Source organism: Muntiacus reevesi, chromosome 18 (assembly GCF_963930625.1).
Source record: "Muntiacus reevesi chromosome 18, mMunRee1.1, whole genome shotgun sequence".
Taxonomy (NCBI): Eukaryota; Metazoa; Chordata; class Mammalia; order Artiodactyla; family Cervidae; genus Muntiacus; species Muntiacus reevesi.
In genome coordinates this window covers 25,874,034-25,901,847 of record NC_089266.1, presented here as the reverse complement: position 1 = coordinate 25,901,847, position 27,814 = coordinate 25,874,034, and the positions used below count along the sequence as shown (strand labels likewise).

The window sequence follows — 27,814 nt, the reverse complement described above, 5'->3', positions numbered from 1 at the left end:
CTGGATGTGGATATTTGAGAAGATGAAGATCGAAAAAGTCACCCTGAAAAAGAGCTCCAGAAAAGGAAGGATAGAGAAAGATGCAGAGTTCCACAAGGAAGAAGGGGAAGGCTGGGGACAAAAAGATACACGTGGGGATATAAGAAAAAGAAAAAGAGAAGGAAGGAGGGTAGGTGGGAGGATGAAGCATCTACATGCTCTCCTCCCCTTAAGAGCTAAACTCCTCCTCTGAGTTGTCTGCACTCTGACCCCATTTCCTGGCCTCCCACTCCCTCCTCAGCCCACTCCAGTCTGGCTTCCTCACCCATCACTCCACCCAAACAGCTCACACTTTGGGCACCAGGCACTGCTATGCTGCTTAATCCAGTGACCCTTTTACTCCCTATCACACTAATTCTCTCTGCAACATAGAACTCTCCTAGAACAATCTTCCCTCTGCATACATGACACCCTTGATCTTCCTTCTTGCCTGCTTACTTCTCCCACTCCTGTTGTGTCTCCTGTGCAGGCCCCTCCTCCCCTTCCTGACCCTTCACCCTGATGATCTTCAAGGTTCCATCTGAGCCCTTCATCTCTCCTCCTTCCATACTTTCTCTGGAAACAACTCCTTCCGTCATCACTCAGTGGAGGCGGGAGTCCCACATTTGTCTCTCCTCTGGATTCCAGACTCAGATACTGAAGGCTTCCCTCCATGCAGCTGACTGAATGTCTCATAGGTACCTAACACTCAACATGGACACATTTAATCCATCGTCTTCCCTCTAAACCTGGACAAGATGAAGAGATGAAAGGAAATCTCAGACCAAGGGACTTGGGTTGAGGCTGAGGCATGGAAAAAGTGGAGCTGTGCTGGGTTGCTAAGGACCAAAGGACCCAGACAGTATGATGCTGAAGAAAGGGAAGAAGAGAGACTCCTCCACTCCTGGGATCTGTTCCCAGACTCTGACTGCAGGGATCCTCAACAGGAACCCTGATGGGAACATGATGGGAACCCATGACGGGAACACACGGAGACCAAGGTCTTCACTGCAGCCTCACTCTTAGACCTCTTCCCTTCCTCTATCCTCAACCCCTTTGCCAGGGACCCTCTCTTCATCACCAGTCTGGGGCAGAAGAGCATTCTGAAAGGTCAGATCAGGGAAGCAGGGCAACAAAACCTCAGCAGGGGACCAGGTAGTTGGAAAGGGCTGACCAACCAGCACCAGCACCTGGGCTGCCTTTTCGCTTCTACCCCACACCAGCAGTCCAGACCAGGCCTTGAGGGGCTCCCCGGGAGGAGGGGGAGCTAGGGAGCACAAGCGCACTGAGGAAGGGCACTTGAGGAAATTTGGAAAAGGAGCGAACTCAGAGCTCAGCACTTTCTTCCTTCTGTTTTTCTTCTTGAGGAATTTTTTTTTCCCTGACTGCTGATGACTTTACCATTTCTAAGGGGTCGGGGTGGGGAGGGGGGAGGAGATTTTGGCTTTTGCTCCCCCCACTCCAAATGCCAGACAAAGTCTTACATTCCACAAGAAGCCAGAGCTTCAGAGTTTCCTAAAGATGAGGTGGCGTCTCCTCCCCTCTCTGGCTTCAGCTCCCTCCCTCCTTCTCCACCCGCCCCCCCCACCCCACACCAAGTCTCAAGCCCTCAGTTCTGGCCAAGGAGGCCCAGGCAGGCTGGGAGGAGACCCCAAGCACATTCTTCCTCTCATTGTCATGCTGCAGAAATTAGAGACACATCTTCGGGCTGGGCGCCCGCCAAGCGTTTCAAGTTGAAAAGTGGCAAAGGAGGCCCTGGGCCTCAGCTCTCTCTGCCACGTGTAAAGGATGCTTGGGAAACGTCTGCCTGCAGCCCCTGGGATGGAGGTCTGAAACTGGACATTGGAGCAGGGGCTGTCACACACCACACTCACAAAACCCACCCCCCAATCCCAAGGTTCCCTAGATATTCTTCAGAACCCCAGGCTCCTGATATAGCAACTCCCAACCCGCATCTCTGAGTCTTAATCTCTCCTGTAAGGTGGTCGAGGGCCAGCCTGAACAGGGACCAAGTCAGGAGGGAACTGTAGGTAGGAGTCTTCTGGCTGCAAAAACTCAGCGAGCAGGGAGGTGGAAGGTCACAGCAACCCTCACTTCTAGCCTATAACTCTCTGCCCCAACAACCACTCCGGGGGGTGACTACTCTGAGGGGCAGGACTCCTCATTTCTCCTGTTAGGGAGGGGGTGCTCCTTGTCCCGGAGCCACGCTGGAGGGGGCAGGAACTGCCATCTCAGCACCTCAGCCCCCAGCCCTGCCCTGCAGTAGCTGGCACGATGGGGGCAGATCCTGGGCCACAAGTTGCTGCCACATGGTGGGGATAATTGATGAAGGCCCATCCCTCCATTGCTGTCTCCAGCCCTGCCTCCCTGGAAACTCTATATTTTCCCTTTAATTATAGCCCCTGCAGTCTCCCTGTGCTGCCCCACCCGCACCGCTCATCCTGGCTGCCCACGGCCAGCCGGCCAGCCGACGTGGCTCCCTCCCCTTCTGTTCCCTTGGTCTTTTTTTTTTCCTTTGCCTTCGTTGCACAAAACCAGCTGGGGGAGGGCGTGGAGAGGGGCGGGGAGGGGGGAGGCAATGGAATCTTGGATGGTTTGGGGGAGGCGGGACTCCCCGCTTCCACGTTTGCAGCTCTGGAGTGATGGGGGTGGGGAGCAGCACAGGCAGGATCGGAGTTGACGGGGCACTGCAAAGGGACCCTCTTTGAATTCTCTTGGGCCCACAGATTTTGGCAGGATCGGGAACCTGGATAGATTGGGGTTGAGGTAGAGTACTAGTGGGAGGTTGGGACATAGAGGAGGCAGGACGCTGGCTTCTAGAGTCATCTCCTATTATAGCCTGTTGTTCTTGGGGTCTCCGTCACTTTTCAGAGTGTAGATGATTCTCTCCTGGTTCCAGGGACAAAGAGCGATGCCCTGGGTTTCCAGGAAAGAGGTGAGGCAGAGAGAAACAGCCCCTAATATACTGTCACTCACCTGTAATTCCACCTCAGACCTCCAAGGCAAACCTTCCCCCAGACACCCCAGTTCTCCCATGTGTCCCCAACCCTGAATCCAGGTACAGACAGAGACAGAGCTTTACACCGCCCCCAGAAGGAGCACCCTCTCTCTTGTCAAGTGCTCGCCAATACAGTTCTCTCCAGTTTGACAGTGCTGGGTAGAAGGGTGTCTAAACAGACCATGGCCATGGCCGCAACAGACTCTAACACAAGACCCTTTTCTAAGTCACGAGTGACCACGGCCTTTCCTGCAAACTTACTGCTCCTGGGGTGGAAAAATCCTAGCAATTTCTCACCACCACCACCCTGCTGCCCCATCACTCAACACTAAAGCGTCCTTCTGGAGAGACCGCATACTCAAATTTTTCACTCAGTGCCTCAGCAGCCCCCCTCACCCCATCTCTTTCAATCATGCTAGGGTTTAGGGGAAAGTATTTGAATCTATCCTGGAGCCTCAGGCATGGCAGAATTGACATCCTCAAAACAAAAACCCACCCTAAGGATCTGATTCTTAACATCTATAAATGAATCTATGTTGTTCCCCAAATATTCCTACATTCCATACCCCAGCCACACCAGAAGACACCCCTAAACAGGCACATCTTTTTAAATTCTCTGGTCCTCCTGCTTTAAAGTGGTCCCCAGCTGCCTCTCCATCCCCATCCCTGAGCTCTTGCTCTGGATATCAGGAGGGTGAACAAGGCATGGCGGGCAGGACCCTCTCCCAATCACCCAGAGTCCTTCCATCTTTGAAAGTCTCCCTAACCAGCTCCCCAATTCCAGTCCCCTCCCTGAGACTGGGGGTCCTAGAAAGAAAGCCGAAGAGGCACCCCTACCCACTATTTAGCCGACAGTATGTTGAGGACCTAGCCGCACCCCAGCGGCAGCACCTCTGGCCCAGACTGAACTGGGGGGCTGGGGAGGCAGAGCTGCGAAGGGGGGAGATGTGCGGTGGACTCCCTTTCCTTCCCTCCTCCTCCCCCTCTCGGTTCCGACTCCCAAATTGGGGGCCGGGCCAGGCAACTCTGATTGGCTGGGGGACGGGCAGCCGGCTCCCCCTCTCCCGGGGGCAGGGTTCCTCCCCGCTCTCCATCAGGATGGTATAAAAGGGGCCCGGGCCGGTGGTCGGAGCAGACGGGAGTTTCTCCTCGGGGTCGGAGCAGGAGGCACGCGGAGTGAGGCCACGCATGAGCGGACGCTAACCCCCACCCCAGCCGCAAAGAGTCTACATGTCTAGGGTCTAGACATGTTCAGCTTTGTGGACCTCCGGCTCCTGCTCCTCTTAGCGGCCACCGCCCTCCTGACGCACGGCCAAGAGGAGGGCCAAGAAGAAGGCCAAGAAGAAGACAGTAAGTCCCAAACTTTTGGGAGTCTAGGGCTGCTTGCTATCCTGCCCTGCGCTCGGTCCCGGGGGTCTGCGACTTAAACTGAGACTCGGGATGCTCCGGAGGCTCAGGGATGGAAGGAAGATGGTGAGGGCTCTTCCTCGGTGCCCTCTCTGCGACGGGGTGTTGATGAAGGCCCCCAGGAGTGAGCGGGGAGGATGCTGCACGGCACGAATTGGCGCAGGAGGAGTTCTGAGCGCTCACTGTGAAGTACAGCGGGAGAAATAGGGTCTGGGCACCGGTTTGGGGGAAAGTACGTCGAAGATGGGATGGAGGCGCCGAGTCGGGAATTTGGAGCCCAAGATGTAACAGTGATTGGGAAGGCTATGGGATGATTCATCAGGAAAGACTGTTTGCCCTCTCTGCGGGCTAGCAGTGTTCCTGGGGCCGCGGAGGTCTTGGACTGAGGGGGGAGGGGGCGCAGAGAGTGGGCGGGTTGAATGATGAGAAACTTTGGCGCGGACTTGGCCACGCAGGGTCTTTGCGCCCTCTGCTGATCTACACTGGGCAGTGCGCGTCCTTATCCAGCGCTTCCCCGCGCAGGAGCTGGAGCGGGAAGACTGGGATTGTTGCTGGGTGTGGACCCCACCTCTAGATCTGGAAAATAAAGCTGGAGATGGGATAGCCCCTGTCTCTAGAAGAAATAGCTAGTTTGGGGAAATTGCTTAGTGTTGCCCGCCACCTAGTGGCCGTCTAGGTAGCAGATCTGCGGTGGGCGTGGTTAACTAACCACTGTTGCGGACTTTCTGGTTCTTTGACTAAGTGACCCAGAGCACTGGCTGGCTTTGGGAAACGGGGGTTGTCCCTGCACGAGGCCTTTTGAGATGTCTGGGCGCCGGAGGTTAGGGCGTACCCTATTTTTACCGTACATTTCAAGTCTCTGGGCGGGATCCCACGCCAATCAGCCCCACCCCATCCTCTTAGCCCCACCCACTCCATCCCACCTGCCCCGGGAATGGGGCGGAATCTGGGTTGAACCGCCCATCTCTCCTCCCATTTTCCTCTGAGGTCTCCAACCAGGGTCACGCCCCAGAAGCCTGCCCTCGGGATGGGGCGCCTCTCTTCCCACTCCTCCATCCTCCACCCCCACCCCCACCCCTACCCGGTGGCCTTTTATTTCACTTGGCTTCAGCGCCAATGGGCTGAGGTTACAGTTGGAAGCGACCCCGGCCTAAAGCTTTGTTTAAATTCCTGAGAACTGGAAAGAGTTATAGCTGCCCTGGCCAGGCGCCTCGGCGCTGTCACTGGCTCTGATGAGGAGCAGATGAGCTTTTAAGGATTTGGGGAAAGGAAAAACAAAAGGACAAAAAATGGAAAGGCGGGAAATGGAAAATCTAAATGTGCCTCTAAGACCGAAGGGAAGGGACGGTGGGGTTGGTATACCTGGAGCTCCGAGGTGGGGGACTCGCGCGCCGCTGACAGCCCCCGTCTCCCCGTCTTGCCCCAGTCCCACCAGTCACCTGCGTACAGAACGGCCTCAGGTACCATGACCGAGACGTGTGGAAACCCGTGCCCTGCCAGATCTGTGTCTGCGACAACGGCAACGTGCTGTGCGATGACGTGATCTGCGACGAACTTAAGGACTGTCCTAACGCCAAAGTCCCCACGGACGAATGCTGCCCCGTCTGCCCCGAAGGCCAGGGTATATAGCTCGGGGCCTGGGCCGGGCCGGGCAGGGGCCGGGCGGGGGCTGGGGGGTGTAAGGGGGGACGCTCCTTAGCCCCTATCAGGGAAGGCCTCTTGTCTCTGGGAGCACCTGGAGCAAGCCTTGCCTCTAAGTCACGTCTCTCCCCACCCACCCCCCAGAATCACCCACGGACCAAGAAACCACTGGAGTCGAGGTAATCCTCTGCCCCTTTGCCGTCGACTCTCGCCACACCCCGCCCCCCAGGACTCTTCACGGTTCTTCTCTAACCCCGTTCCTTTTGTTTCTTCTCCTGCAACCCCCTAGGGACCCAAAGGAGACACTGGCCCCCGAGGCCCAAGGGTAAGTGGCGCCCTCTCGCGGCTGTCGGGGGAGGGAAGTGGGCGTGGCTCCCGGCCTGCGCTCACCAGGCCTGCCCTCTCCCGCTGCAGGGACCCGCCGGCCCCCCTGGCCGAGATGGCATCCCTGGACAACCTGGACTTCCCGGACCCCCTGGACCCCCCGGACCTCCCGGACCCCCTGGCCTCGGAGGAGTAAGTGGAGAGTCGAGGCTTCTGTGGGAGGCCTTAGGAGCCAGCCCTGTCCCCCTGCCACCCCACCCCCGCCGGTGTTTTCTTTTGCTGGGTTTTGTTTTGTTTTGTTTTGGCAGATGGCATACTTTATATTGTGAAATAATTTCAAACTTATAGGGGAAAAAGGGAAGAAGAGTTGAAAGAATAATGCAAAGAACTTTCATATATCGTTCACAATTTGTCTGTCACATTTGCTTTATCAGTCTCTGTATACGTAAAATTATCGGGGATTTTTCTCTGAACTCTCTGAGAGTAATTTGCTGGTATTGTGTCCCTTTGCTCTCAAATACTTTAGTGTGTATTTTCTGAGAGCTAGAGCATTCTCTTACATGAGCATTACATAATGATTACATTGTAGAAATTTGGTGTTGATGTGATACTATTATATAATATGCAATCCATATTCAAACTTCAATGTCCTCCATAATGTGCTTTACACCATTCCCCCCCCCCCCATTCAAGATCCAATCCAGGGTTATGAATTGCATTTAATTATCATGTCTCTCTAGTTTCCTTTCACCTGGAACATTCCTCAGACTTTCCTTGTCTTTCATGACACTGAACTGTTTTGCAAAAGCCAGTTGTTTTGTAGACTGTCTCTTAAATTGGGTTTGTTGGATGTGTCTTCCTGATTAGATTCCAGTGATGCATTTTGGGCAATACTATGCCATAGGTCGTGTTGTTGTCCTGCATAGAGAATGTGACATCATTGGGTCCCATTACTGGTGATATCTTCTGCCTTTCAGCTCACTGCCCTGACCCAGTTTTCTCATGCACTCTCTCTTCTAGAACTTTGCTCCCCAGTTGTCTTATGGCTATGATGAGAAATCAACAGGAATTTCCGTGCCTGGTCCCATGGTGAGTCATCAGCAGACGATGTAGAGGGCACAAAAAGAGCAGACGGGCCAGTGAAGGCGCATACGGTGGCATAGATAACTTGGGAGGTCAAGATGACCTCTGGGACCTCAGAATCCAGAGAGAACATGAGGCAGCTGGGTGGTCTGAACAGGAACCATGGGAGATAAGCTTTACGACCAAGGCTTCACTATGGCCTCTCTTTCTTTTCTTTCCATAGGGTCCTTCTGGTCCTCGTGGTCTCCCTGGCCCCCCTGGCGCACCTGTGAGTATCCAGGATGTCTACACCCCTTTGGGCTTTGGGCTTTAGAGGGAGGATTGGCATGAGGGCAAGGAAAGTACTCAGAGATCTCTTAGTGAGATGGGGGACATGTTGTCAAGAACCTGCCCTTCTAACCCTACCCTTCTCTTCTTGGCCTCTAGGGTCCCCAAGGTTTCCAAGGCCCCCCTGGTGAGCCTGGCGAGCCCGGAGCCTCAGTAAGTGGCCCCTGATTTGTATTCTCTATGCAAATATACACCCCCTCTACAAATATATGGATTCTCCTATTGAAGGACCACCATCTGGGGTCTTTCTTACCTCCTTCTTCCAATCCTAGCCTTCCCCTTCTTTTCTGGTCATTCCCTTTCCTTATCCTGGTCATTCTAACATCTTCTCTTCCTGTCACCTCTAGGGTCCCATGGGTCCCCGTGGTCCCCCTGGCCCCCCTGGCAAGAACGGAGATGATGTAAGTAGCCCTGGTGAGGAGATACCATCTGACCCCCACCACCTCTCCATGGGTGGGCTCCTGTAATCTCTACCCTAGTGCCTCCACCACCTTTGGGAGTGACACCCAGAGAAAGAAGGACTTGTTCTCCCTGACATATGGGACTGCCCTTGAATAGGGAGCTTCCTGGGATGTTTCCCCATCTTCCTACCAGACATGGCTGTCCCTCCCCTCCCCTCAGTCACCTTAAGCAGTCCCCAACTCTATCCTTGACGTGAATGGCTTCCCTAGGTGTAACCTCAGGTTTTCACTCCATGTGGTGAGATTAAGATGCTGGTGACAGAAATAAACAGAAGTTCTTTGGAGGGAGGCACAGTTCACCAAGCGAGTGTTTCATAGTACATTTAAACTGAGATAAGATTTTGGGTCCCGAAGCCTGACCCTCAGCAATCCCAAGAAGACCCAAGCCTTCCATACTTTTCCAACTCTGGGGGCCTGAGCATGACGGCCTCTTCTTTTTCTTTCAGGGTGAAGCTGGAAAGCCTGGTCGCCCCGGTGAGCGCGGGCCTCCTGGACCTCAGGTGAGCAGGATGGTGTGGCTGCCTCCAGGCTTTGCTGCACTGGGGCTTCATTTGGGAGCTGCGTCCACAGCGGAGTCTTCTAACGGCCGTGCCTTTGTCTCTTTCTTTTCTCTCCAGGGTGCTCGGGGATTGCCTGGAACAGCTGGCCTCCCTGGAATGAAGGGACACAGAGTGAGTCTCGTTTGTATCATCTAAGTTCCCGAAGTCCCAGTGTCATATGCTAGTCCTTTCCCCAAAGGATCCTGGCATGCGTCATGGTGGGTGGTAGCTCCATAAGAAGTTCCAAGGGACAGAGAGTAAATGTCCAAGAGAAATTCCCTTCATTGGGAAAGAAATCCCAATAAAGGGAAGGAGGGAGATCTTGGGTCAGTTGGGGTTTCGTCTAGCTCAAACACAGGGGGATAGATGTGATGACCTCCTGAGGCTCCTTCTCTGGGCTGGGCGGGTGTCAAGGTGGTCCACGGTCTCCACAGGGTCTCACTTGGCCCTCCCTCCTATCTTAGGGTTTCAGTGGTTTGGATGGTGCCAAGGGAGACGCTGGTCCTGCTGGCCCCAAGGTAAGATGCTGTGTGATGGTCATGGTCCTTCACCTCCTCCACAGTCCCACCAAGAACAGATTCCTCACACCATTCTCTGCTCTGTAGGGTGAACCTGGTAGCCCTGGTGAAAATGGAGCTCCTGGTCAGATGGTGAGTGTGTCCAGTTCTAGAAGGAAGGGAGGGAGCAGGGTGTAGGAGCAAGATGGGGGCTTGGGGAGAAGGGGCTGTCTCCCATCTCACTTGGCTTCTCTTGGTTTTGTTATCAGGGCCCCCGTGGTCTGCCTGGTGAGAGAGGTCGCCCTGGAGCCCCTGGCCCTGCTGTAAGTACTCCTGGCCCTTTGGGGAACCCAGAGCTCTGGAAAGTGTTCCTTAGGAGCTAAAGGGACTGGCCAGTGCTCAGAGAATGTAACCGGGACTTCTCCCAATCTTTCTGCAGGGTGCTCGAGGAAATGATGGTGCTACTGGTGCTGCTGGTCCCCCTGTGAGTACAGCCTCTAGACCTCAGTGCCTGGGTCTGGGGAGGGGTCTCAGAGTCAGTTCTTGCGGCTGACTTCAAGGCCAGGTCTCGACCCCAGGACCTCTTCTGTCCCAGGGTGTGACTTGCAGCTGCCATCTTCCTTCTTGCTAACATTGCCCTTTTATTCACAGGGTCCCACTGGCCCCGCTGGTCCTCCTGGTTTCCCTGGTGCTGTGGGTGCTAAGGTGAGACCCTGCCCTCCAATGAGCAGAGCTCCCATGGGCCAAGGGGTGGGCATCTCTTTGCTCCTGAAACCTGAAAGACTCAGAATCAAGAGCTAAGCCTAGTCCCCAGCATCTTTGTCTTGGGGGGTCTCTTCTCTGATCTTAGAGTCATGACTCTTGGTCTCCTGCCCTGGCCCTTCACCCCTTGCCATCTGGAGGTGAGGTTGGGTTCCCAAGGTGACTTCTGGCATATCCTTTCTTCCAACCCAGGGTGAAGCTGGTCCCCAAGGACCCCGAGGTTCTGAAGGTCCCCAGGGTGTACGTGGTGAGCCTGGCCCCCCTGGCCCTGCTGGTGCTGCTGGCCCTGCTGTAAGTATCACTTCCTCAGTGCTCCCAGGCTCCTCCCTAACTCAGAGTCCTTGCCTTTCACTCACCCACCTTCCTCTGTGTCACAGGGCAATCCTGGTGCTGACGGACAGCCTGGTGCTAAAGGTGCCAATGTAAGTATCCTGCAGGGTTCAGAGCCACCCCTGGTACCCACCTTCCACCCGCCCTGTGCCCTCCACTCCTGGGCTCAACTTGTTCTGCCTCCCTCAGGGCGCTCCTGGTATTGCTGGTGCTCCTGGCTTCCCTGGTGCCCGAGGCCCCTCTGGACCCCAGGGCCCCAGCGGTCCCCCTGGTCCCAAGGGTAACAGCGTAAGTACCACTGTCTCTCTTCTGTCCCACCTCCTACGTTGGATCTGAGGCCCTTGTCTGGGAAGCATGATGGGCCAGGCCAGCTGAGCACTGTACCTATTCTCTACTCATCTGCATCTCCCCCTTACTCAGGGTGAACCTGGTGCTCCTGGAAGCAAAGGAGACACTGGCGCCAAGGGAGAACCTGTAAGTCCTTTCGCAGCTCCGTCTGTCTACCCCGGAAGCCCCTGGGGGGTGGTCCAGGGAGAAGAGGGAACCCCAGGTGCTGGAGATCCAGCCTCAAACCAACTCTGGAACTGGCACCAGGACAGCCCCTCACTGCAGGCTGCCCCCTTCTTTCTGCCCTCGCCAGGGTCCCACTGGTATTCAAGGCCCCCCTGGCCCCGCTGGGGAAGAAGGAAAGCGAGGAGCCCGAGGTGAACCCGGACCTGCCGGCCTGCCTGGACCCCCTGGCGAGCGTGTGAGTGCCCTCTTCTTCACCCCGGTGCCGACCTGGTGCCCACGTGTCTGAGCTCACTGACCTCCTCTCCTCCCACAGGGTGGACCTGGTAGCCGCGGTTTCCCTGGTGCCGATGGTGTTGCTGGTCCCAAGGTAACCTCTCATCACGACTGGGAGGCTGACCCTGCTGCTCCCTGGACATCACCTTCCTCTCCCAGATGTAGTCAGCCCCCTCCCACCCCCACCGCGCAGTTCATTAGTGCCCACGCTGGGGCTGCCGACCTCGTCACACTCAGCTCAGCTTGACCTTCCCACCACCACCAGTGTCCCTCACGGCAGCCACCCCCATGGCCCAGGAGGAGGAAGATGCCGGCCCAGACTTGAGGCCCTAATTGTTGCTGTGGCTTCCCCAACCAGGGTCCTGCTGGTGAACGCGGTTCTCCTGGCCCTGCTGGCCCCAAAGGTTCTCCTGGTGAAGCTGGTCGCCCCGGTGAAGCTGGTCTGCCCGGTGCCAAGGTGAGACTCCAGCACTCTGCCCAGCTTGGCCCAGGACCCTGCCCATCCTATGTGGGCTCTGGAGCAGGACCGCAGATCTGCCTTCTGGAATGTCCTCCACGCAGCCTACACCTTCCTCCTCCCCCTCTCCCACCACCTGTATCCTCCACTCCGCTCACACCTCTCTGCCTCCCCCGTAGGGTCTGACTGGAAGCCCTGGCAGCCCTGGTCCTGATGGCAAAACTGGCCCCCCTGTAAGTACCGCTCCTCCAGGCCCCTGCCAGCCTCCTGGCCTCTCACCCTCTGTCTTCACCTACGCTCACGTACCTTCCATTCCCAGGGTCCTGCCGGTCAAGATGGTCGCCCTGGACCCCCAGGCCCTCCTGGTGCCCGTGGTCAGGCTGGCGTGATGGGTTTCCCTGGACCTAAAGGTGCTGCTGTAAGTATTCAGGGAGGTGGGCCACAAGGACATACACATTTGGGGCGAGTGTGGGCGTGGGGGGAAGAGTCCAGGGTCTGGGCCCAGCCCTGCCACTGACTTGCTATGTGGCCTCGGGCCACTTACTGCCCCCCTCTGGGCCTCAGTTTCCCTGTTCCATGAAATGGGAGACCTCTCCTTGGCTTCACTACCATTGCTCTATCCCTGGAAATACGTATTGTTGCCTACCCCACCTCCCACTATCCCACATACACTTGGGGATAGGATGGGCCTTTTACATGATAGTCATCCCCAAATCTTGGTGAGTTCTTTGAGGCTCAAAAGGAGATTTCAGAGGAATGAATGCCCTTTGCAGCTCAGGTCTCCAAAGGCATATGATGGGGAGAAGAAAGGGAAGTGGGTGAGAGAGGAGCCTAAGGGGCAGTCCGTCTGGGAGGAGAAGGCTCAGGGAGAGGCCGAAAGATGGAGCAGTCAAAGCCAGCAGAGGCCTTCCTCAGGGGCCAGTGCTGATAGATGAGAAAGCTCCTTAAAAATTCCACTCAAAGTAAACAGGAGGGACCCAGGAGGCCTGGTTGCCCATTCAACTCCCTCAACCCTACCTGTCTTTCCCCAGGGAGAGCCTGGCAAAGCTGGAGAACGAGGTGTTCCCGGACCCCCTGGCGCTGTTGTAAGTATCTCCTTTGGGTCCTTGTCCCTTCCCTGCCCGTGTCCCATCCCTATATCCTGCAGAAGGGATACAGAGCCTCCAGCCCATCCCTCGGGCATCAGGACCCCCAGCTCCAGGCCCCTTACCCGTGCTGCCTTCCTCAGCTGCCCACCCACCTCACCAACCTAACCCCTTTTCTACTCTCTCCCCAGGGTCCCGCTGGCAAAGATGGAGAAGCTGGAGCCCAGGGACCCCCAGGACCTGCTGTGAGTGTCCCTGACAGGGAGGCCTAGGGAGGGAGTTCTGTGGGGCAGGAAAGGGGAGACAGCCCCCTGCGCCCTTCTCCTGGGCCTTCCCATGACCACAGCATCCCCTCCATGCAGGGCCCCGCTGGTGAGAGAGGTGAACAAGGCCCTGCTGGCTCCCCCGGATTCCAGGTGAGGTCTCACGCGGTCAGGGTATTGGGAGAGGGGTGTGAGGAGCACTTCTTCCAGATTCTAAGCCCATTCTTCCCTCCCCTATTTCCCACCTACAGGGTCTCCCTGGCCCTGCTGGTCCTCCTGGTGAAGCAGGCAAACCTGGTGAACAGGTAAGGTGTACCAGCTGGCTGAAGAGATGGGGAGTGCAGGAAATACAGACAGTCCAGCCCTCCTAGCTAAGCACACAGCCATCGGCTAGAGGGATCAAGGTTAGACTTGAGGAAGGGCTTCTCATCGTGAAGGGCGCCGCTCAGAGGGGAGCACAGAGCTACACCCCTGCATGCTAGGATCTGCAAGGAGCTGCCTGGCTGCGGGTCTGGATGACTTTTTTCTAGAGCTGCTGGAATACTCTGGCTTTCCCTCAACCTCAAGGTCAGGGAAGGTGATATATCCTGAGGACGGATAACCCCAGTTCAGTGCTCAGAAGGGGTTGGTCTCTAATCACAGACCCTAAGGGCTAGCTCCCAGGCGGGCAAGAATGTTTTCTAGTGGGGAGGGCCAAGGTGGGTTTTGCTCACAGTCTCTCCCTCCGTCCCCCTCAGGGTGTTCCTGGAGACCTTGGTGCCCCCGGCCCATCTGGAGCAAGAGTAAGTAGAGCCTCTTCCCACATCAAGAAGATGCCCTGCACTTGGGCCTGTTTCTGGAGCCACCATCACACACTCTTGTCCTTCCCTTCCAGGGCGAGAGAGGTTTCCCCGGCGAGCGTGGTGTGCAAGGGCCTCCCGGTCCTGCAGGTCCCCGTGGGGCCAATGGTGCTCCTGGCAACGATGGTGCTAAGGTAAGGGCAGCACGGGGACCAGGTCTCACCCTTCCCGTGGTGGGGGTCGCCTGGCTGGGACCAGAGCCGGCTCGATGCTGGGGAGGGGTGGAAGGATAAGACCAGGGCAGGGTCCGTGTGCAGCCTGAAGTTCTGGGCTGTGAGCTAGTGCCTATCTTTGACCTCAGGACCAAGCCTGGGAGGAATTAAGAGGAGGCTCAGAGTTGTGACCTAGACCTAGTTCTGAGATCCCAAGTCTCACTCCAGTCTTCCCCGTTGTCACATAGGGTGATGCTGGTGCTCCTGGAGCCCCCGGTAGCCAGGGTGCCCCTGGCCTTCAAGGAATGCCTGGTGAACGAGGTGCAGCTGGTCTTCCAGGCCCTAAGGGTGACAGAGTAAGTTGAACTCCCCCTCCCTCGAGCCGTGTGTAGTTCCCATCTCTCTGATTTGAATCCTTCAGCATCTTTCTTTCTGCTCCCTGGGGTGTTTTCCTCTTCTTCTTAATCCTCCTTCTTCTCTGACCTCTTAACTATCATCTACCTGTAGTTCAGGCCCTTCCCGTCCCATGTGTTACCATGGCAACAAGCAGTAGTGGGTGCCTCCTAGAAAAGGGATCCCTTATTTGGGAGCTTCTTAACCTAAAGCGTTAATCGCTCAGCTGTGTCTGACTCTTTCCAACCCCTGGACTGTAGCTCACCAGGCTCCTCTATCCATGGGATTTCCCAGGCAAGAATATTGGAGTGGGTTGCTATTTCCTTCTCCAGGGGATCTTTCTGACCCAGGGATGGAACCCAGGTCTTTCCCTGGAATCCCCACACAGGCATCTTACTCCTAGAAGATCTTGTGTTCTTCGCTCTTGTGGGGCAGGGCAAGCATAGGCTGGGGAGGGGTCCCAGACACAAGCAGGGTGCTGAAGGTCCCCTCCTTGCCCCACGCCAGCAGTCTCAGGCTTTCCTGTGTCTTTAGGGGGATGCTGGTCCCAAAGGTGCTGATGGTGCTCCTGGCAAAGATGGTGTCCGTGGTCTGACTGGTCCCATCGGTCCTCCTGGCCCTGCTGGCGCCCCTGGTGACAAGGTGAGATGGCCCCCTTCTCACCTTCTTCCCTAACACACAGCTTCCCTTGTGAGCCTGGGCACGGCTCTGCAGGGGAGTCAGCTCCTGCCACTCCAACCTGGCGACCAGTGGTGGGGGGACCAGGAGGGAGGAGGACTCTGCTGGGGTCATCTGGCAGGAGTATTCAGCGTGGCATCCTGATCCCGAGCTTCTTGTCCCTTCCTTTCAGGGTGAAACTGGTCCTAGCGGCCCAGCTGGTCCCACTGGAGCTCGTGGCGCCCCCGTAAGTACAGAAGACCTGATTAAGGCCCCGTACTTGGCCCTTCTCTCCATACTGCCCCCAGCCCTTTCTGTCTCTTCTCCACCTTAGCTCCCACTTGCTCTGGTCCCTGGGCAGTGCTCCTCAGGCCCTCCTCCCCACCCTCCTGTCCATCCCCACCTGCCTTCCCCCAAATCAGGGCCTCTCTCCATTTGCCTCCTTTTCTTCTAGGGTGACCGTGGTGAGCCTGGTCCCCCCGGCCCTGCTGGCTTCGCTGGCCCCCCTGTGAGTACCAAGATCCCGTTTATCTTCCATCCCCGACTAGGACCTGGGGCCTTGGGTGATTGGATGAGGACAGAGGCGTTGGCTGGGTTTAGAGGCGGTTTGTCTCCCATTGAAAGCGTCTTCCTGCCTGGAGTTCCGGGGCCCCCTAGGCTGACTTCCTGGGTGAGCGCAGACCTCTCTTCCACTCACCACGCTCCCTCCTCCCCCAGGGTGCTGATGGCCAACCTGGTGCTAAAGGCGAACCTGGTGATGCTGGTGCTAAAGGTGACGCTGGTCCTCCCGGCCCTGCTGGACCTGCTGGGCCCCCTGGCCCCATTGTGAGTATCTCGCTGTTTAGGCGCAAGCTGCCAGCAGGCTGGACCCAGGATCGGCCCAGTCTTGATGCCTCTGTGTTCTCCTCCAGGGTAACGTTGGTGCTCCCGGACCCAAAGGTGCTCGTGGCAGCGCTGGTCCCCCTGTGAGTACCCACTCTGCCTTTCCGCAGAAGCGCCCCCCAGGCAGCATTTGGAGGTGGGGCAGCTGGGCCAGGCGAGGGGCTGTTCTCCCTCTGATCACTTCTTTGTCCTCTTCTCCAGGGTGCTACTGGTTTCCCAGGTGCTGCTGGCCGAGTCGGTCCCCCTGGCCCCTCTGTAAGTGTCCGTGGTGAAGACTCCACTGGTCTGGGAGGGTGTGGGACACAGGCTGTCAAGAGTGTGGTGGGCCTGACTGAGGCCTCAGGAATGCTCCAGAATCTGCTGGACTCTGACAGCCCCAATTCTCCCCGTCCAGGGAAATGCTGGACCCCCTGGCCCTCCTGGCCCTGTTGGCAAAGAAGGCAGCAAAGGCCCCCGTGGTGAGACTGGCCCCGCTGGGCGTCCTGGTGAAGTCGGTCCCCCTGGTCCCCCTGGCCCCGCTGGTGAGAAAGGAGCCCCTGGTGCTGACGGACCTGCTGTAAGTACCCCCTCCAGAGGGGTCCAGAGTGGGGGGCATCGTCCCTGGCCATTGGGAGTTATCTCACTCCTGTCTGCCCCTCTTCCCACAGGGCGCTCCTGGCACTCCTGGACCTCAGGGTATTGCTGGACAACGTGGTGTGGTCGGCCTGCCTGGCCAGAGAGGAGAAAGAGGCTTCCCTGGTCTTCCTGGCCCCTCTGTGAGTGCCCTCTCACCTTTGGGCAGGACCATTGCAGGACTTGGAGGGTGCAGGATGGGGGTGGTAGGGTCAGCAAGGACAAATGTGGGGGACCATAGGACCCTCTCCCACCCCATCTCTAGCCTGACTCTCTCTTCTCCTTCAGGGCGAACCCGGCAAACAAGGTCCTTCTGGAGCAAGTGGTGAACGTGGCCCCCCTGGTCCCATGGGCCCCCCTGGATTGGCTGGACCCCCTGGCGAGTCTGGACGTGAGGTATGTGGTTGCCAGCCCCACGCCAGCGCCCTCACTGTGGCCATTTGGGCCTTGGCCTGAGGCTCCCTTTCCTTGGCTGATGTTCACCTCCCCGCCCCCCGCAGGGAGCACCTGGTGCTGAAGGATCCCCCGGACGAGATGGTTCTCCTGGCCCCAAGGTAAGACGGCTGCACCCAGGACCACAGCCCCACAGCCGCTCCCACTGGGCCTCTTGGGCTGGGGCTCACCGGATCTCCCTCCTTCTCCTCTCAGGGTGACCGTGGTGAGACCGGCCCTGCTGGACCTCCTGGTGCTCCTGGCGCTCCCGGTGCCCCCGGCCCTGTCGGACCTGCTGGCAAGAGCGGTGATCGTGGTGAGACTGTAAGTAACTGGGCCTGCCTCGCTGCTTCTGCTCAGGCCAGGGGCTCTCCAGACCTGCCGGGGGATCTGCAGGTGGACACTTGACTTCACCTCGGCAGGGGAAGAGGGGAGGACTTGCAAGATGTCTGGCCCTTGGCCTCCCTGGAAAAATGGAGCTATAGGAGTTTGGGTTTTTTGAACCTGAACCCCCCACCATTCTCTTTGCTTGGCCCTGCTGTAAACTTTTCTCTGCTCCAAACTTAGTATGGAATGTTTATTAGAAAAAAAAAAAAAAAAAGTGAGCCACAGCTCAGCCTCAAGGCCCCTCCCCATCCCGTACCCTGTTTCCCCCAAGGAAGGGGGTTTGTTTCCAGGTGCTCACCCCAGCTTACACAAAACCTAAATCTACTTGAAGATTCACCTGGGGTCAGGAGGGATAGATATGGTAGGAACAGATGTGAAGGGATTTGGTCAAGGGGAGGTCTCACCTGCAGCTCAGGCTGTTCCAGGCCTGAGCCGGGCTCCTCCGGCCGAGATCTGATGCTCTCTCTGCTCTCCCTAGGGTCCTGCTGGTCCTGCTGGTCCCATTGGCCCCGTTGGTGCCCGTGGCCCCGCTGTAAGTACCCTGCTCTGGCCCTCACATCATCCTCAGAACCCTTGTCCAGGTGGGGACTGTACCCCGCTCAGTGCTAACAGAACTTTCACCTGACGGCCTGTCCTCATCTCTCTTCTAGGGACCCCAAGGCCCCCGTGGTGACAAGGGTGAAACAGGCGAACAGGGCGACAGAGGCATTAAGGGTCACCGTGGCTTCTCTGGTCTCCAGGGTCCCCCTGGCCCTCCCGTGAGTATGCCCAGCACCCCCCCGCCCCAGCCCCTAGCTGACATTGCGTCTTCTTTCATCTTCTCCCCAAGCCTTGCTGTGTGATGGAAAGGACACTTTACCTTAGTTTCCCTTTTTGGACAGTTCTTCTCCTCGCTAGTGGGGACTGGGGTCTGAAGATCAGTGGGCATTTCCAAGTAGCTTCTAGGAGGGTGAAGAGTGCACAAAGAGGGATGGTGGGAGGGGTCTCAGCCTATGGACACCCTGGGGCTAGACTTCCAGAATGACTCAGTTGGTGGCAGTGGGGTGTTGCTGGCCGCATCTGACCTATGCTTGGCCTGAGCTGCCTTCCCGTCTCTCCCGCAGGGCTCTCCTGGTGAGCAAGGTCCTTCTGGAGCCTCAGGTCCTGCTGGTCCCCGCGTGAGTCATCTTCTGTTTGTCTGCTCTCCCTGGGCCCTTTGCCTCTCTGGAGAAGGGTCTGGAGCAGGGGATTAAAGAGAGGAATGGGGTCTGTGGACAGCCTTATGTGGCTTTGGCCTCTCCCTTCCCACTCCTTCCTCCCACAAAGTTTCCGTGGGAACAAGCCGTAATAAGGCTGGGGAGTCTGAGCTAAACAAAGTGGGAGATGGGCTTCTCTACCAGAGCTGGGGTGGGCCCCTGCTTTCCGGAAGGCTTTCTCCAACCAGCTTCCTCCCTGCAGGGTCCCCCTGGCTCTGCTGGTACTCCTGGCAAAGATGGACTCAATGGTCTCCCAGGCCCCATCGGTCCCCCTGGGCCTCGAGGTCGCACTGGTGATGCTGGTCCTGCTGTAAGTTCCCCAACCCTGTCTGCCCATGGCCCCCCAGCCCTGAAAGCACCAAGCTCCAGTAATCATCACTCTCCTCCCTCTCTGCCCATGGCCCCCCCAGCCCTGAAAGAACCAAGCTCCAGTAGTCATCACTCTCCTCCCTCTCTGCCCATGGCCCCCAGCCCTGAAAGCACTAAGCCCCAGTAATCACTGCTCTCCTCCCTCTCTGCACAGGGTCCTCCCGGCCCTCCTGGACCCCCTGGTCCCCCCGGTCCTCCCAGCGGCGGCTACGACTTAAGCTTCCTGCCCCAGCCACCTCAAGAGAAGGCTCACGATGGTGGCCGCTACTACCGGGCTGATGATGCCAATGTGGTCCGTGACCGTGACCTCGAGGTGGACACCACCCTCAAGAGCCTGAGCCAGCAGATCGAGAACATCCGCAGCCCTGAAGGCAGCCGCAAGAACCCCGCCCGCACCTGCCGTGACCTCAAGATGTGCCACTCCGACTGGAAGAGCGGTGAGGGCTGGCCCAACTGTGCCTCCTGCTCCTGCCGTGATGGGGCTGAGCCCTGAGGGGCCATCATGCCATACATCCCCTGATGCCATCTTACCTTGCCCCACCCAGGAGAATACTGGATTGATCCCAACCAAGGCTGCAACCTGGATGCCATTAAGGTCTTCTGCAACATGGAGACTGGTGAGACCTGTGTGTACCCCACTCAGCCCACCGTGGCCCAGAAGAATTGGTACATCAGCAAGAACCCCAAGGACAAGAGGCACGTCTGGTATGGCGAGAGCATGACCGGCGGATTCCAGGTGCGTGAGTGGGACCTTGTAGCCAGTCTTAACAGAGATGGGTTGGCCCAGGGCTCAGAAGGGCCTGAGGGTAGGTCCTGGGTGGACCAGACCTCTGCTGAGTGTGATGGGCTGGGAGGCAGAAGACTGGGGACCTTGATACTGACTCAGACATAGGGTGCCTGGGGGGCAGGGGATGCCACCTCTGGAAGTGGGGTTCTCTGGGATGCCCTCAGAGGAGTCCGGGGAGGGAGGCCAGGGCTGGGGTCTCAAACACAGCCATTCACTCCTCGCTCTGCCACCCCCACAGTTCGAGTACGGCGGCCAGGGCTCCGATCCTGCCGATGTGGCCATCCAGCTGACTTTCCTGCGCCTGATGTCCACCGAGGCCTCCCAGAACATCACCTACCACTGCAAGAACAGCGTGGCCTACATGGACCAGCAGACTGGCAACCTCAAGAAGGCCCTGCTCCTCCAGGGCTCCAACGAGATCGAGATCCGGGCCGAGGGCAACAGCCGCTTCACCTACAGCGTCACCTACGACGGCTGCACGGTGAGTCCAGCGGGGCCCCTGTGCTGGTCTTTGGCTTTCTCGGCAGGCCCAGTCCTCCAGTCCCTAACTGCCACGCTGTGACACCCCTCTCCCATTGTCTCCCCTTCACCCCAGAGTCACACCGGAGCCTGGGGCAAGACAGTGATCGAATACAAAACCACCAAGACCTCCCGCTTGCCCATCATCGATGTGGCCCCCTTGGACGTTGGCGCCCCAGACCAGGAATTCGGCTTCGACGTTGGCCCTGTCTGCTTCCTGTAAACTCCTTCCACCCCAACCTGGCTCCCTCCCACCCAACCCACTTGCCCCTGACTCTGGAAACAGACAAACAACCCAAACTGAAACCCCCAAAAAGCCAAAAAATGGGAGACAATTTCACATGGACTTTGGAAAATATTTTTTTCCTTTGCATTCATCTCTCAAACTTAGTTTTTATCTTTGACCAACTGGACATGACCAAAAACCAAAAGTGCATTCAACCTTACCAAAAAAAAAAAGAATAAATAAATAACTTTTTAAAAAAAGGAAGCTTGGTCCACTTGCTTGAAGACCCACGTGGGGGTAAGTCCTTTTCTGCCCGTTGGGCTTGTGACACCCCAGCACTGCCCTTTCTGCTCCTTTCTCCATGCCTTCTTAGGGCCTCCCCACCACTGCTCCCCAAATCTAAGTCTCCCCAAAAGACACAGGAAACAAAGCATTGTCTGCCCAGCAACCAAAGGCAATGCTGAAACACCCAAGTGGCCCCCACATTCCCAGCCCACTCCCTTCACCCAGAACCCCCAAACCCTGGGGGACCTGGAGTCCTCAGACTGCCAAAGAAGCTTTACCATCTGGCATCCCTGTGGCCCCGGCAACATTCCCTCTTTGTTTTTTGAGGGGAGCACGCCAGGGGGACCACTGGCCCTTCAACACCGGGTTTGGAGGAAAGTCAGGAGGGGCCAAGACAGAGCAGAAACATCGGATTTGGGAAACGTGACATTCCCCCCGTGCAACCTGGCTGGGTGGGAGAGACTGCTCTGTTCCTTGTGTAATTGTATTGCTGAAAGACTACCTCGTTCTTGTCTTTGTCACCGAGGCAACTGCGTGGGGGCGGGATGGGCGCAGGGTGGAAGGGGGTCCTCATTTTATATCAAAGGTGCTGCATCTCTGTGATGGGGTGGGGTGGGGAGGGAATCACTGGTGCTATGGAAGTGGAAACACACCCCCCCCTCAGGCCAGCAAATGTTCCTTTTTGTTCAAAGTCTTTTATTATTCTTTGTTTTTTTTTATTCCTTGTGGATGGGGACTCATGTGAATTTTCTAAAGGTGCTATTTAATGTGGGAGAGAGGGCCGCCTCAGTGTCACTCACTCTCCCCCCTCTCTTCATCCCTCTGGGCGCCTCTCACCTCCTCAGGCCTCTTGCCTCTCTCTCCCCACCTCTCCCTCCTCTGAAACCCTCTCCCCCTCTTAAGCTGCATCCCATTCTCATGGCCTCTCTCAGTCTGTCCTGCATCCTCTCTCACTGGGTTTCAGAGCACAATTTCCCAAAGCACAAAGCAGTTTTTCCCCCTAGGGGTGGGAGGAAGCAAGAGACTCTGTACCTATTTTGTATGTGTATAATAATTTGAGATGTTTTTAATTATTTTGATTGCTGGAATAAAGCATGTGGAAATGACCCAAACCTATCTGCAGTGGCCTCCTGATTTCCTTCCTAGGAGTTGGTGGAGGGGAGACCCGGGGCGGAGGGGCGGAGGGAGGTGGGCTCTTCTTCGTGTCTGCCCCTTCCCTGCCCCTCCTCCTCTAGCACCCTAGAAAGCCCCTCTCCCTCCCTCTTGCCTTTCCTAGGCCTATACCCTTTCTGTTTTCTCCTGCCGTCTTCCTTGAGTGTCTCCCATACCCTCTTGTCCCTTCCAATGCCAGACAGGCAACCCTTTTGTGCAACCACACACACACACACACACACACACACACACTTCCATGCAGCCCTGCTCTGACCAAACCTCAGGCCCATGCCCCTACTCATCAGTGTCATTAACTCTTTCTGCCCCCTTCTATTGCTGGGGGCAGCCTGCAGGGTTGGGGTCTTTGGTAGCACTTCCTCAGCAGGGGGGTGGGCACTGGGAGGCCCATGGTTGAGGGAGGGAGGTGGGGCAGAGAGGAGAAACTGGGAGTCTCCCTGGGCAAACGCAGAGAGTCATCTGGCCTCTTCTCCCTCCTTGCTCTCTCTGAGCTCCTCCAAGGGAGCATCCCGCAGTACTGAATGAGAAGGGGTTGTTGAGGCTGCCCTGAGGGCCAGAGGACACCTAAAGGAAGGAGTGCCTCCTGCTCCTTCCTCTGGGTTCCCCGGGAGGAAAGGGGAGAACCCTGGGCCTTGGAGAGCTGCAGCCCAGGTCCTTTCCCAGAGCTACCAGAAGGCAATAGGCCTTCCTGACCAGCTGGGCAGGTCCTAGATCTCTCTTAGTCTTCTAAGTCCCCAGAACTTGGCCCCTGGCCTGGGAAGTTCACCTTGACCAGCTCCTGCCTCCTGCTCGTTCTTTCTCATTTTTAGAAATTCTTGCTTCCTCTTCCACCTTCTTCTCCCCTCCTTCCCCTTTCCTCACCCTCTGCCTGCCCCTCCTGCTGGCCTGAGAGCCCGAGGCCCCCACCGGGAAGGTGACTGGCCAGATCCCCAATCTCAGGGAAGAGGGACAGCAGTGTGCGTCTGTGGGGACACAGCAGATCCAGGGAGTCAGAGCTCTGACGCAGACCAGGCGCCCAGAGACCTAGAGATGGGGAGACGTTGACAGCGACCCTGTCCCGCAAACCCCCCTACCCCTGCCCCCTGCAAGGTCTTAGGGCATAAACCTTTGGGCAGGAAAGGCCCACATCCCTCCTTCAGGTCCACAGAGAGGTGGACAAGTCCTCAGAGTCCATTGTCTGCCTTGGCTGTCATTAAATAGTCATGGCTGTTAACTATGGCCTTTAATAATTCATCATTAGCACTTCTCTCACCTTCAGGGTAGTGGAGTACTAGAATTAGCTTAAAGAGGACAAAAGATTGTGGCTTTGAACAAAGGTTTATTCAATATGCAAATTACCTCAAGTTACCCAATGATCCTCTGATCAATCCAGTGAATGATTAGTGATGCAGACCCGACACCAGCCTCAGCAACCTATCCACCTGGACCTCCTGCTCCTTGGCGCCCTTGGCCGTCTTGGTCCCATCTCCATCTGCCCCCCACAGGGGATCCAGAATCTACCCAAGCCTGGCATCCAAGGCTTTACCTGATCACTACCCACCTGTTCCTTCTCACTGTCTCCTCCCCTGCTTGTGTGACACTTGTCACACCAGCAATTGCACCACGCTTCTTAACTTCTAGATCTTTCTTATATTTCAAATGTCTCATTGTCCCCTCATTCTCCTCCCCAACTCAAGCTGAGTTTGACTGGAGCTTCCAAAGCTCTCCATGTCTGCGGAATTCAGCTCAGCCTCAGACCAGACTTGCTGCCACTGTCATGCCGTACTGTTCTAACCCTGTTATTCTTTCCAGGTCAAGGGGAGCTGGCCAAGGCAGGCTGGAGGCCAGGTCCTGCAATGCTGGGCGCAGGTCCGGGCCTAGTTGCCAGGGAGACTAAAGAAAGAGAAGGTGAGCTCGAGAGGCGGCCTTTTTAGGAGAGCGTGTGTCGTGTGAGCATCACTGCCAATAAGAGTGAGCAAGTGTGAGAGGAAGAGCACATACAGATCCACGTGCAAGCAACTAGCAATGAGAGGTTCTAGGCCTGGGCTTGCTGGAATGAGAAACACGCTCTCTGTCTACCAATGTGGTACCCGCTAGCCTCTGTGGCTGTGGAGCGCTTAAATATGAGGACATGCTGCCGAAGGACTCCTTTTTCATTTTATTTATTTTATTTTATTTCATTTTTCATTTTATTGTGATTAACTTTAATAGCTACCTATGGCTGGTGGCTACTGAGCTGAGCAACACAGTTCTACACAAACCGGGGGGACCATGCCTCTCACTACATGTGCGCGGATCTACACGTGGGCACGTGTGTGTGCTTGCAATGTGCACATGCATGCGTGAGGGCGTGCGAGGTCACACCCGCGCTGGTCAGGGCTGTGGTGGTGACAGAGCCCCGCTGTGCAGTCCTGACGGTGTCACGTGCGTTGGAGCCAGACTGTGGTTCCAGTGTGCGCGCCGGACAGGCGGGGAGGGGGACAAAGGGGCCATTGTGCTACTTTCCAAATTCAAGCCCTCCTCGCTGCTGACATCACAGCTGCCTAAATACAGCTGTTCGGAGCTGCTCCCCGAGACCTGCTGCCCGCACGCGTGGAGGCACCGCGGCCCTTTCCGCCTGCTGCTCCGTGGACTCACTTTTGCTTTTCGGTGAGGGAATGGGTCATGTTTCTGCAACTGATTTTTCAATCAAATCTAGACCGAAGATTCTAGAAAGAGAGGAGGTTACCTTTGGATTTTTCACTTTTTGCTTTCTCTCAGAATCCTTGGACCTTTTCGTGGCTCGAACCCATCTCCTGGCAGGACTTTCTATAACTGAAACATGGCGGATTTTCCCTCTTTTTTCCCTGGCTCTTTAACTCTCAGCTCCCCAGGTGCCTCAAGACAGAGCTGGGTGATGTTGAGAAGGACTTCCGGGCTGAGCATGGGAGCCTCAGGCCAGGCACCCACAGGGCCACGTGGAGCTGATCGCGGGGCTGCTGGAGCAAGCATGGGGCTCTGAAAGCAAGACCACCCACAGGAGGACAGGGAGTGAGGTGGGTTCCCACAGTCATCCCTGGGTAAATGAGAAAGTACCCACTCACCTAGGACCAAATGCTTCGATGTTCTAAGGGATCCTGCACCAGTGTGGGTGTGTGAGGGACAGTGGGGGGGGGGGTTCTGCATACATGGGGCATGTGTGCACAGACATGACAGAGGGCATAGGAGAGTTTGTCTGTGTGATGAGGATGAAAGGGAGATGATAGAGCAGGGAGGAGTGTGGGGGGAATGAGGAGAAGCTGGGGGCAGGGAGGCCACCATCCAGAAGTCCAGGGCTGCTGAGGTTTTAGTGCAGGTGAGCAGCTGTCTCTGCATCCCCTTCCAGGTATGAGGGCTGAGAGATGTCTGTGGACCAGGAGGCAAAACCCTGAAAGAAGGAAGGCTTTCATCACAGAGGATGATCAGGCCCTTACACTCACGGAGAATCCAGTGCTTTGCAGGGGACGTGCGTGGCAAAGCCTGGAGGGAGGTGAGTCCAGTGCACATGGGTGATGGAGAGACTGGGGTTTTCTCTGCATAAGACAGCAGTGGAGGAAAGGAAGATGGGGTAGGGTGGAGACCAGAGCACGTTTTAGAACAAGAACACCACCACATATTCAATGCTAGGTGATTTCACTGCCGTGAGGCAAACTGCTCCCTCTCCTCAAGGCTTCCGAAAACTGAAAACTGATGCACGCAGAGGCCTGGAGGGAGCAGGTGTTCTGGAAAGCGGGTGAGTTCCGGTTTGGGTCAATCTGGACTTGAGATACAGGTAGAACCGTGAAACCAGCACTGCCCAATACAAGTAAAAAGTGAGCCACACGTGTAATTTTTCATTTTCTAGCAGCCGTATTAAACATATAAAAAGAAACAGGGAATGTTAATTTTAATAAGATATTTTATTTAACCCAGTATATCCCCAAATATTATCATTTCATGAGTCCATCTGCAGCACATCTCCGTTTGGAAGCCACATTTCAAGTGTTCAGTTGCACAGGTGGCCAGCAGCTGCGTGAGCAGACAGCGCAGGATTGGACCAGACAGCAAGCCAGAGCCTAGGAGCAGGCTAGTTTCAGGCTCCTCCCCAATTCACAGCTTGAGCTCTTCGTAGAATGGAAATTGAGCCATTTCAGATCTTAGGGGACAAGGAGACCTCATAGACCTCTGGTTCTGGGGTGATCATGGGAGTACTTGTATGTAATAAAGTTTTCATTCTTGGGAACTGCCAGATGCCAGGCACTTGCCTAGTTCTCCCAAACTCTCACAAAAGCCCCCAGGACAGTTATAATTAATGTCTGTGAGTAAACTGAGCCGTGATGGGAACCCTGCTCACTCTGGCTCCAAATCCCAGCAGATACACCAAGGGAGTCGCTATAAAATGGGCGTAGGTGTGAGTGTGCATGTGTAGATATGAACATGTCTCCAGAATAAGGAAGAAGTGTGTGTGCAGGGGCTGAGGCCAGCTTAGGTGTTCCTGGGTCCTTAGAGCTGGCAGAGGGTCCTCACCAGTTTGAGAGGTGGTGAGGAACCGTCTAGAGTCAGGTCATACGTGAGAGCTGTGTTTGGGGTGAAGGTGGAGACATGGAGTCCTGTGGGCAGTGTGGGTATGGAGCTAGAGGAAACGAGGGAGGGAGTGAGATAGAATCTCAGGGAGGAGCAGCTATTTGTCCTTGGTGGTGAGGGACTGAGGCGTGACTGCCAGGTGGAATCTTGCCCCTCCGAGCATATGTAAAGGGGTGCTGAGTGCCAGGGCAGTGGGGCTCGCGTGCATCTGCGTCCAGGCATAGCTCGCTGTCCTCTGCAGTCACGCCATCCCCCTGGTCGTGTCTGGGCCACTTCCTCCTCGGCCAGCAGCCAGGATCCCGTGTGCTCCTGGTAGCTGAGCTGGGAGGGAGGCACTGCCAAGATCCCAAGGCAGAGGGAAGTGTGGGGCTGGTCTCAGACTCTCCCATCCAGGCGGAACAGGAAAAGCGCATGGGTCCAGGGTGAGAGGGCAGCCTCCTCCTCACAGGGGTGGGGGGCGGACAGGGAGCGGGGAAGAACCATCCCAGACCGCAGGCTGACTGCGCAGAGCCTCCAATCTGAGCAGATTCTGTGCAGCTCCGGGTTTCAGCCAGATGAGGGGCCCCCGGGGAAAGGAGGAAATTGCGAATGGAAAAGTCAGAGTCCGTGTGATTGGGGGTTGTTACCTAAAGAGCCCTTGAGTTTATTGAGCACATATATTCAAGAGGCTTGGAGCCTCTTCCTGCCTCCATGGATGCTTCTGGGATTAACTAACCAGTGGGTGTGGGGTGGCCAGCAGGGAAGTGGGGCAACCACAAGATAGTGGTAAAAGCTCTAGCAGTGGCCTTGCTCACCTCACCCTCTTTGCCCAGAGAGGAGCAACCTACTCAAGAACTCTGAGCATCCCGGACCTGATGGCTTCCCTTCACACATTCTTTCACATGACTTTCCTGGGCGCGCGCTGTGTGTAGGCACTGTCCCTGGGGGAGCACAGAATCTTGCCCTCCTGGAGCTTAGCCCAGGGCCAAAGCCCATCCCAACAAGGTGCTCATACAGGGCACATCCTATGGTGGAGAGCGCTCTCTGAGCAGGGGAAAGGCCTCTCTAGAGACCTGCCATTTGCCCAGAGGCCAGAACGACTGCACTAAGGGGAAGTTTTGTGGACATAGGAGACTGGGGCTCCCAACAGAGGGAAGAGCAGGGGCTGGGGCACTGAAACGGGTGTGTTAGGAGGCAGTGTGGCTGGAGCAGGCAAGCATGGGGAGCTAGGATGATGAGGTCAGAAGCATACATGGGGTCTCTAAGCCTGGCCAAGACTTTGGGTTTTCCCTCTGCTGTCACGGGAAGGCGATGGAGAGTGGACAGCAGAGGGGCGAGACTCCTTGATGTTT

The 27,814-nt window shown here is 56.5% G+C and overlaps 1 protein-coding gene across 2 annotated transcripts; it reads left to right on the top strand.

The window, feature by feature from the left end:
- Window positions 1–4,139: 4,139 nt before the first annotated feature.
- COL1A1 (collagen type I alpha 1 chain) lies at window positions 4,140–21,865 on the top strand. Of its 2 annotated transcripts, XM_065910826.1 has the most exons (51): window positions 4,141–4,366; window positions 5,850–6,044; window positions 6,209–6,243; window positions 6,354–6,389; window positions 6,479–6,580; window positions 7,409–7,477; window positions 7,695–7,739; window positions 7,898–7,951; window positions 8,146–8,199; window positions 8,706–8,759; window positions 8,877–8,930; window positions 9,263–9,316; window positions 9,404–9,448; window positions 9,565–9,618; window positions 9,735–9,779; window positions 9,947–10,000; window positions 10,250–10,348; window positions 10,435–10,479; window positions 10,577–10,675; window positions 10,808–10,861; window positions 11,028–11,135; window positions 11,214–11,267; window positions 11,532–11,630; window positions 11,810–11,863; window positions 11,950–12,048; window positions 12,662–12,715; window positions 12,907–12,960; window positions 13,078–13,131; window positions 13,230–13,283; window positions 13,716–13,760; window positions 13,853–13,951; window positions 14,218–14,325; window positions 14,897–15,004; window positions 15,213–15,266; window positions 15,474–15,527; window positions 15,737–15,844; window positions 15,931–15,984; window positions 16,103–16,156; window positions 16,296–16,457; window positions 16,549–16,656; window positions 16,802–16,909; window positions 17,014–17,067; window positions 17,162–17,269; window positions 17,811–17,864; window positions 17,983–18,090; window positions 18,436–18,489; window positions 18,770–18,877; window positions 19,091–19,373; window positions 19,482–19,672; window positions 19,962–20,204; window positions 20,319–21,865. In XM_065910826.1, exons 1-51 carry the CDS (start codon window positions 4,264–4,266, stop codon window positions 20,463–20,465), a joined length of 4,392 nt encoding a protein of 1,463 aa, XP_065766898.1. In that variant the 5' UTR covers window positions 4,141–4,263; the 3' UTR covers window positions 20,466–21,865. The 2 variants fall into 2 exon arrangements, with proteins under 2 accessions (XP_065766899.1, XP_065766898.1); XM_065910827.1 differs by lacking the exons at window positions 16,549–16,656; window positions 16,802–16,909; window positions 17,014–17,067 and having other exon boundaries at window positions 4,140–4,366; window positions 16,296–16,372; window positions 17,185–17,269.
- The last annotated feature ends 5,949 nt before the right edge of the window (window positions 21,866–27,814 follow it).

Coding starts and splice junctions, on each gene's coding strand:
- COL1A1 (XM_065910826.1), top strand. CDS start 4,264: ATGTTCAGCTTTGTGGACCTCCGGCTCCTGCTCCTCTTAGCGGCCACC. Junction 10,480..10,576: donor CTGGTGCTAAAGGTGCCAAT/GTAAGTATCCTG, acceptor TGCCTCCCTCAG/GGCGCTCCTGGTATTGCTGG. Junction 15,528..15,736: donor CTGGCTTCGCTGGCCCCCCT/GTGAGTACCAAG, acceptor CTCCTCCCCCAG/GGTGCTGATGGCCAACCTGG.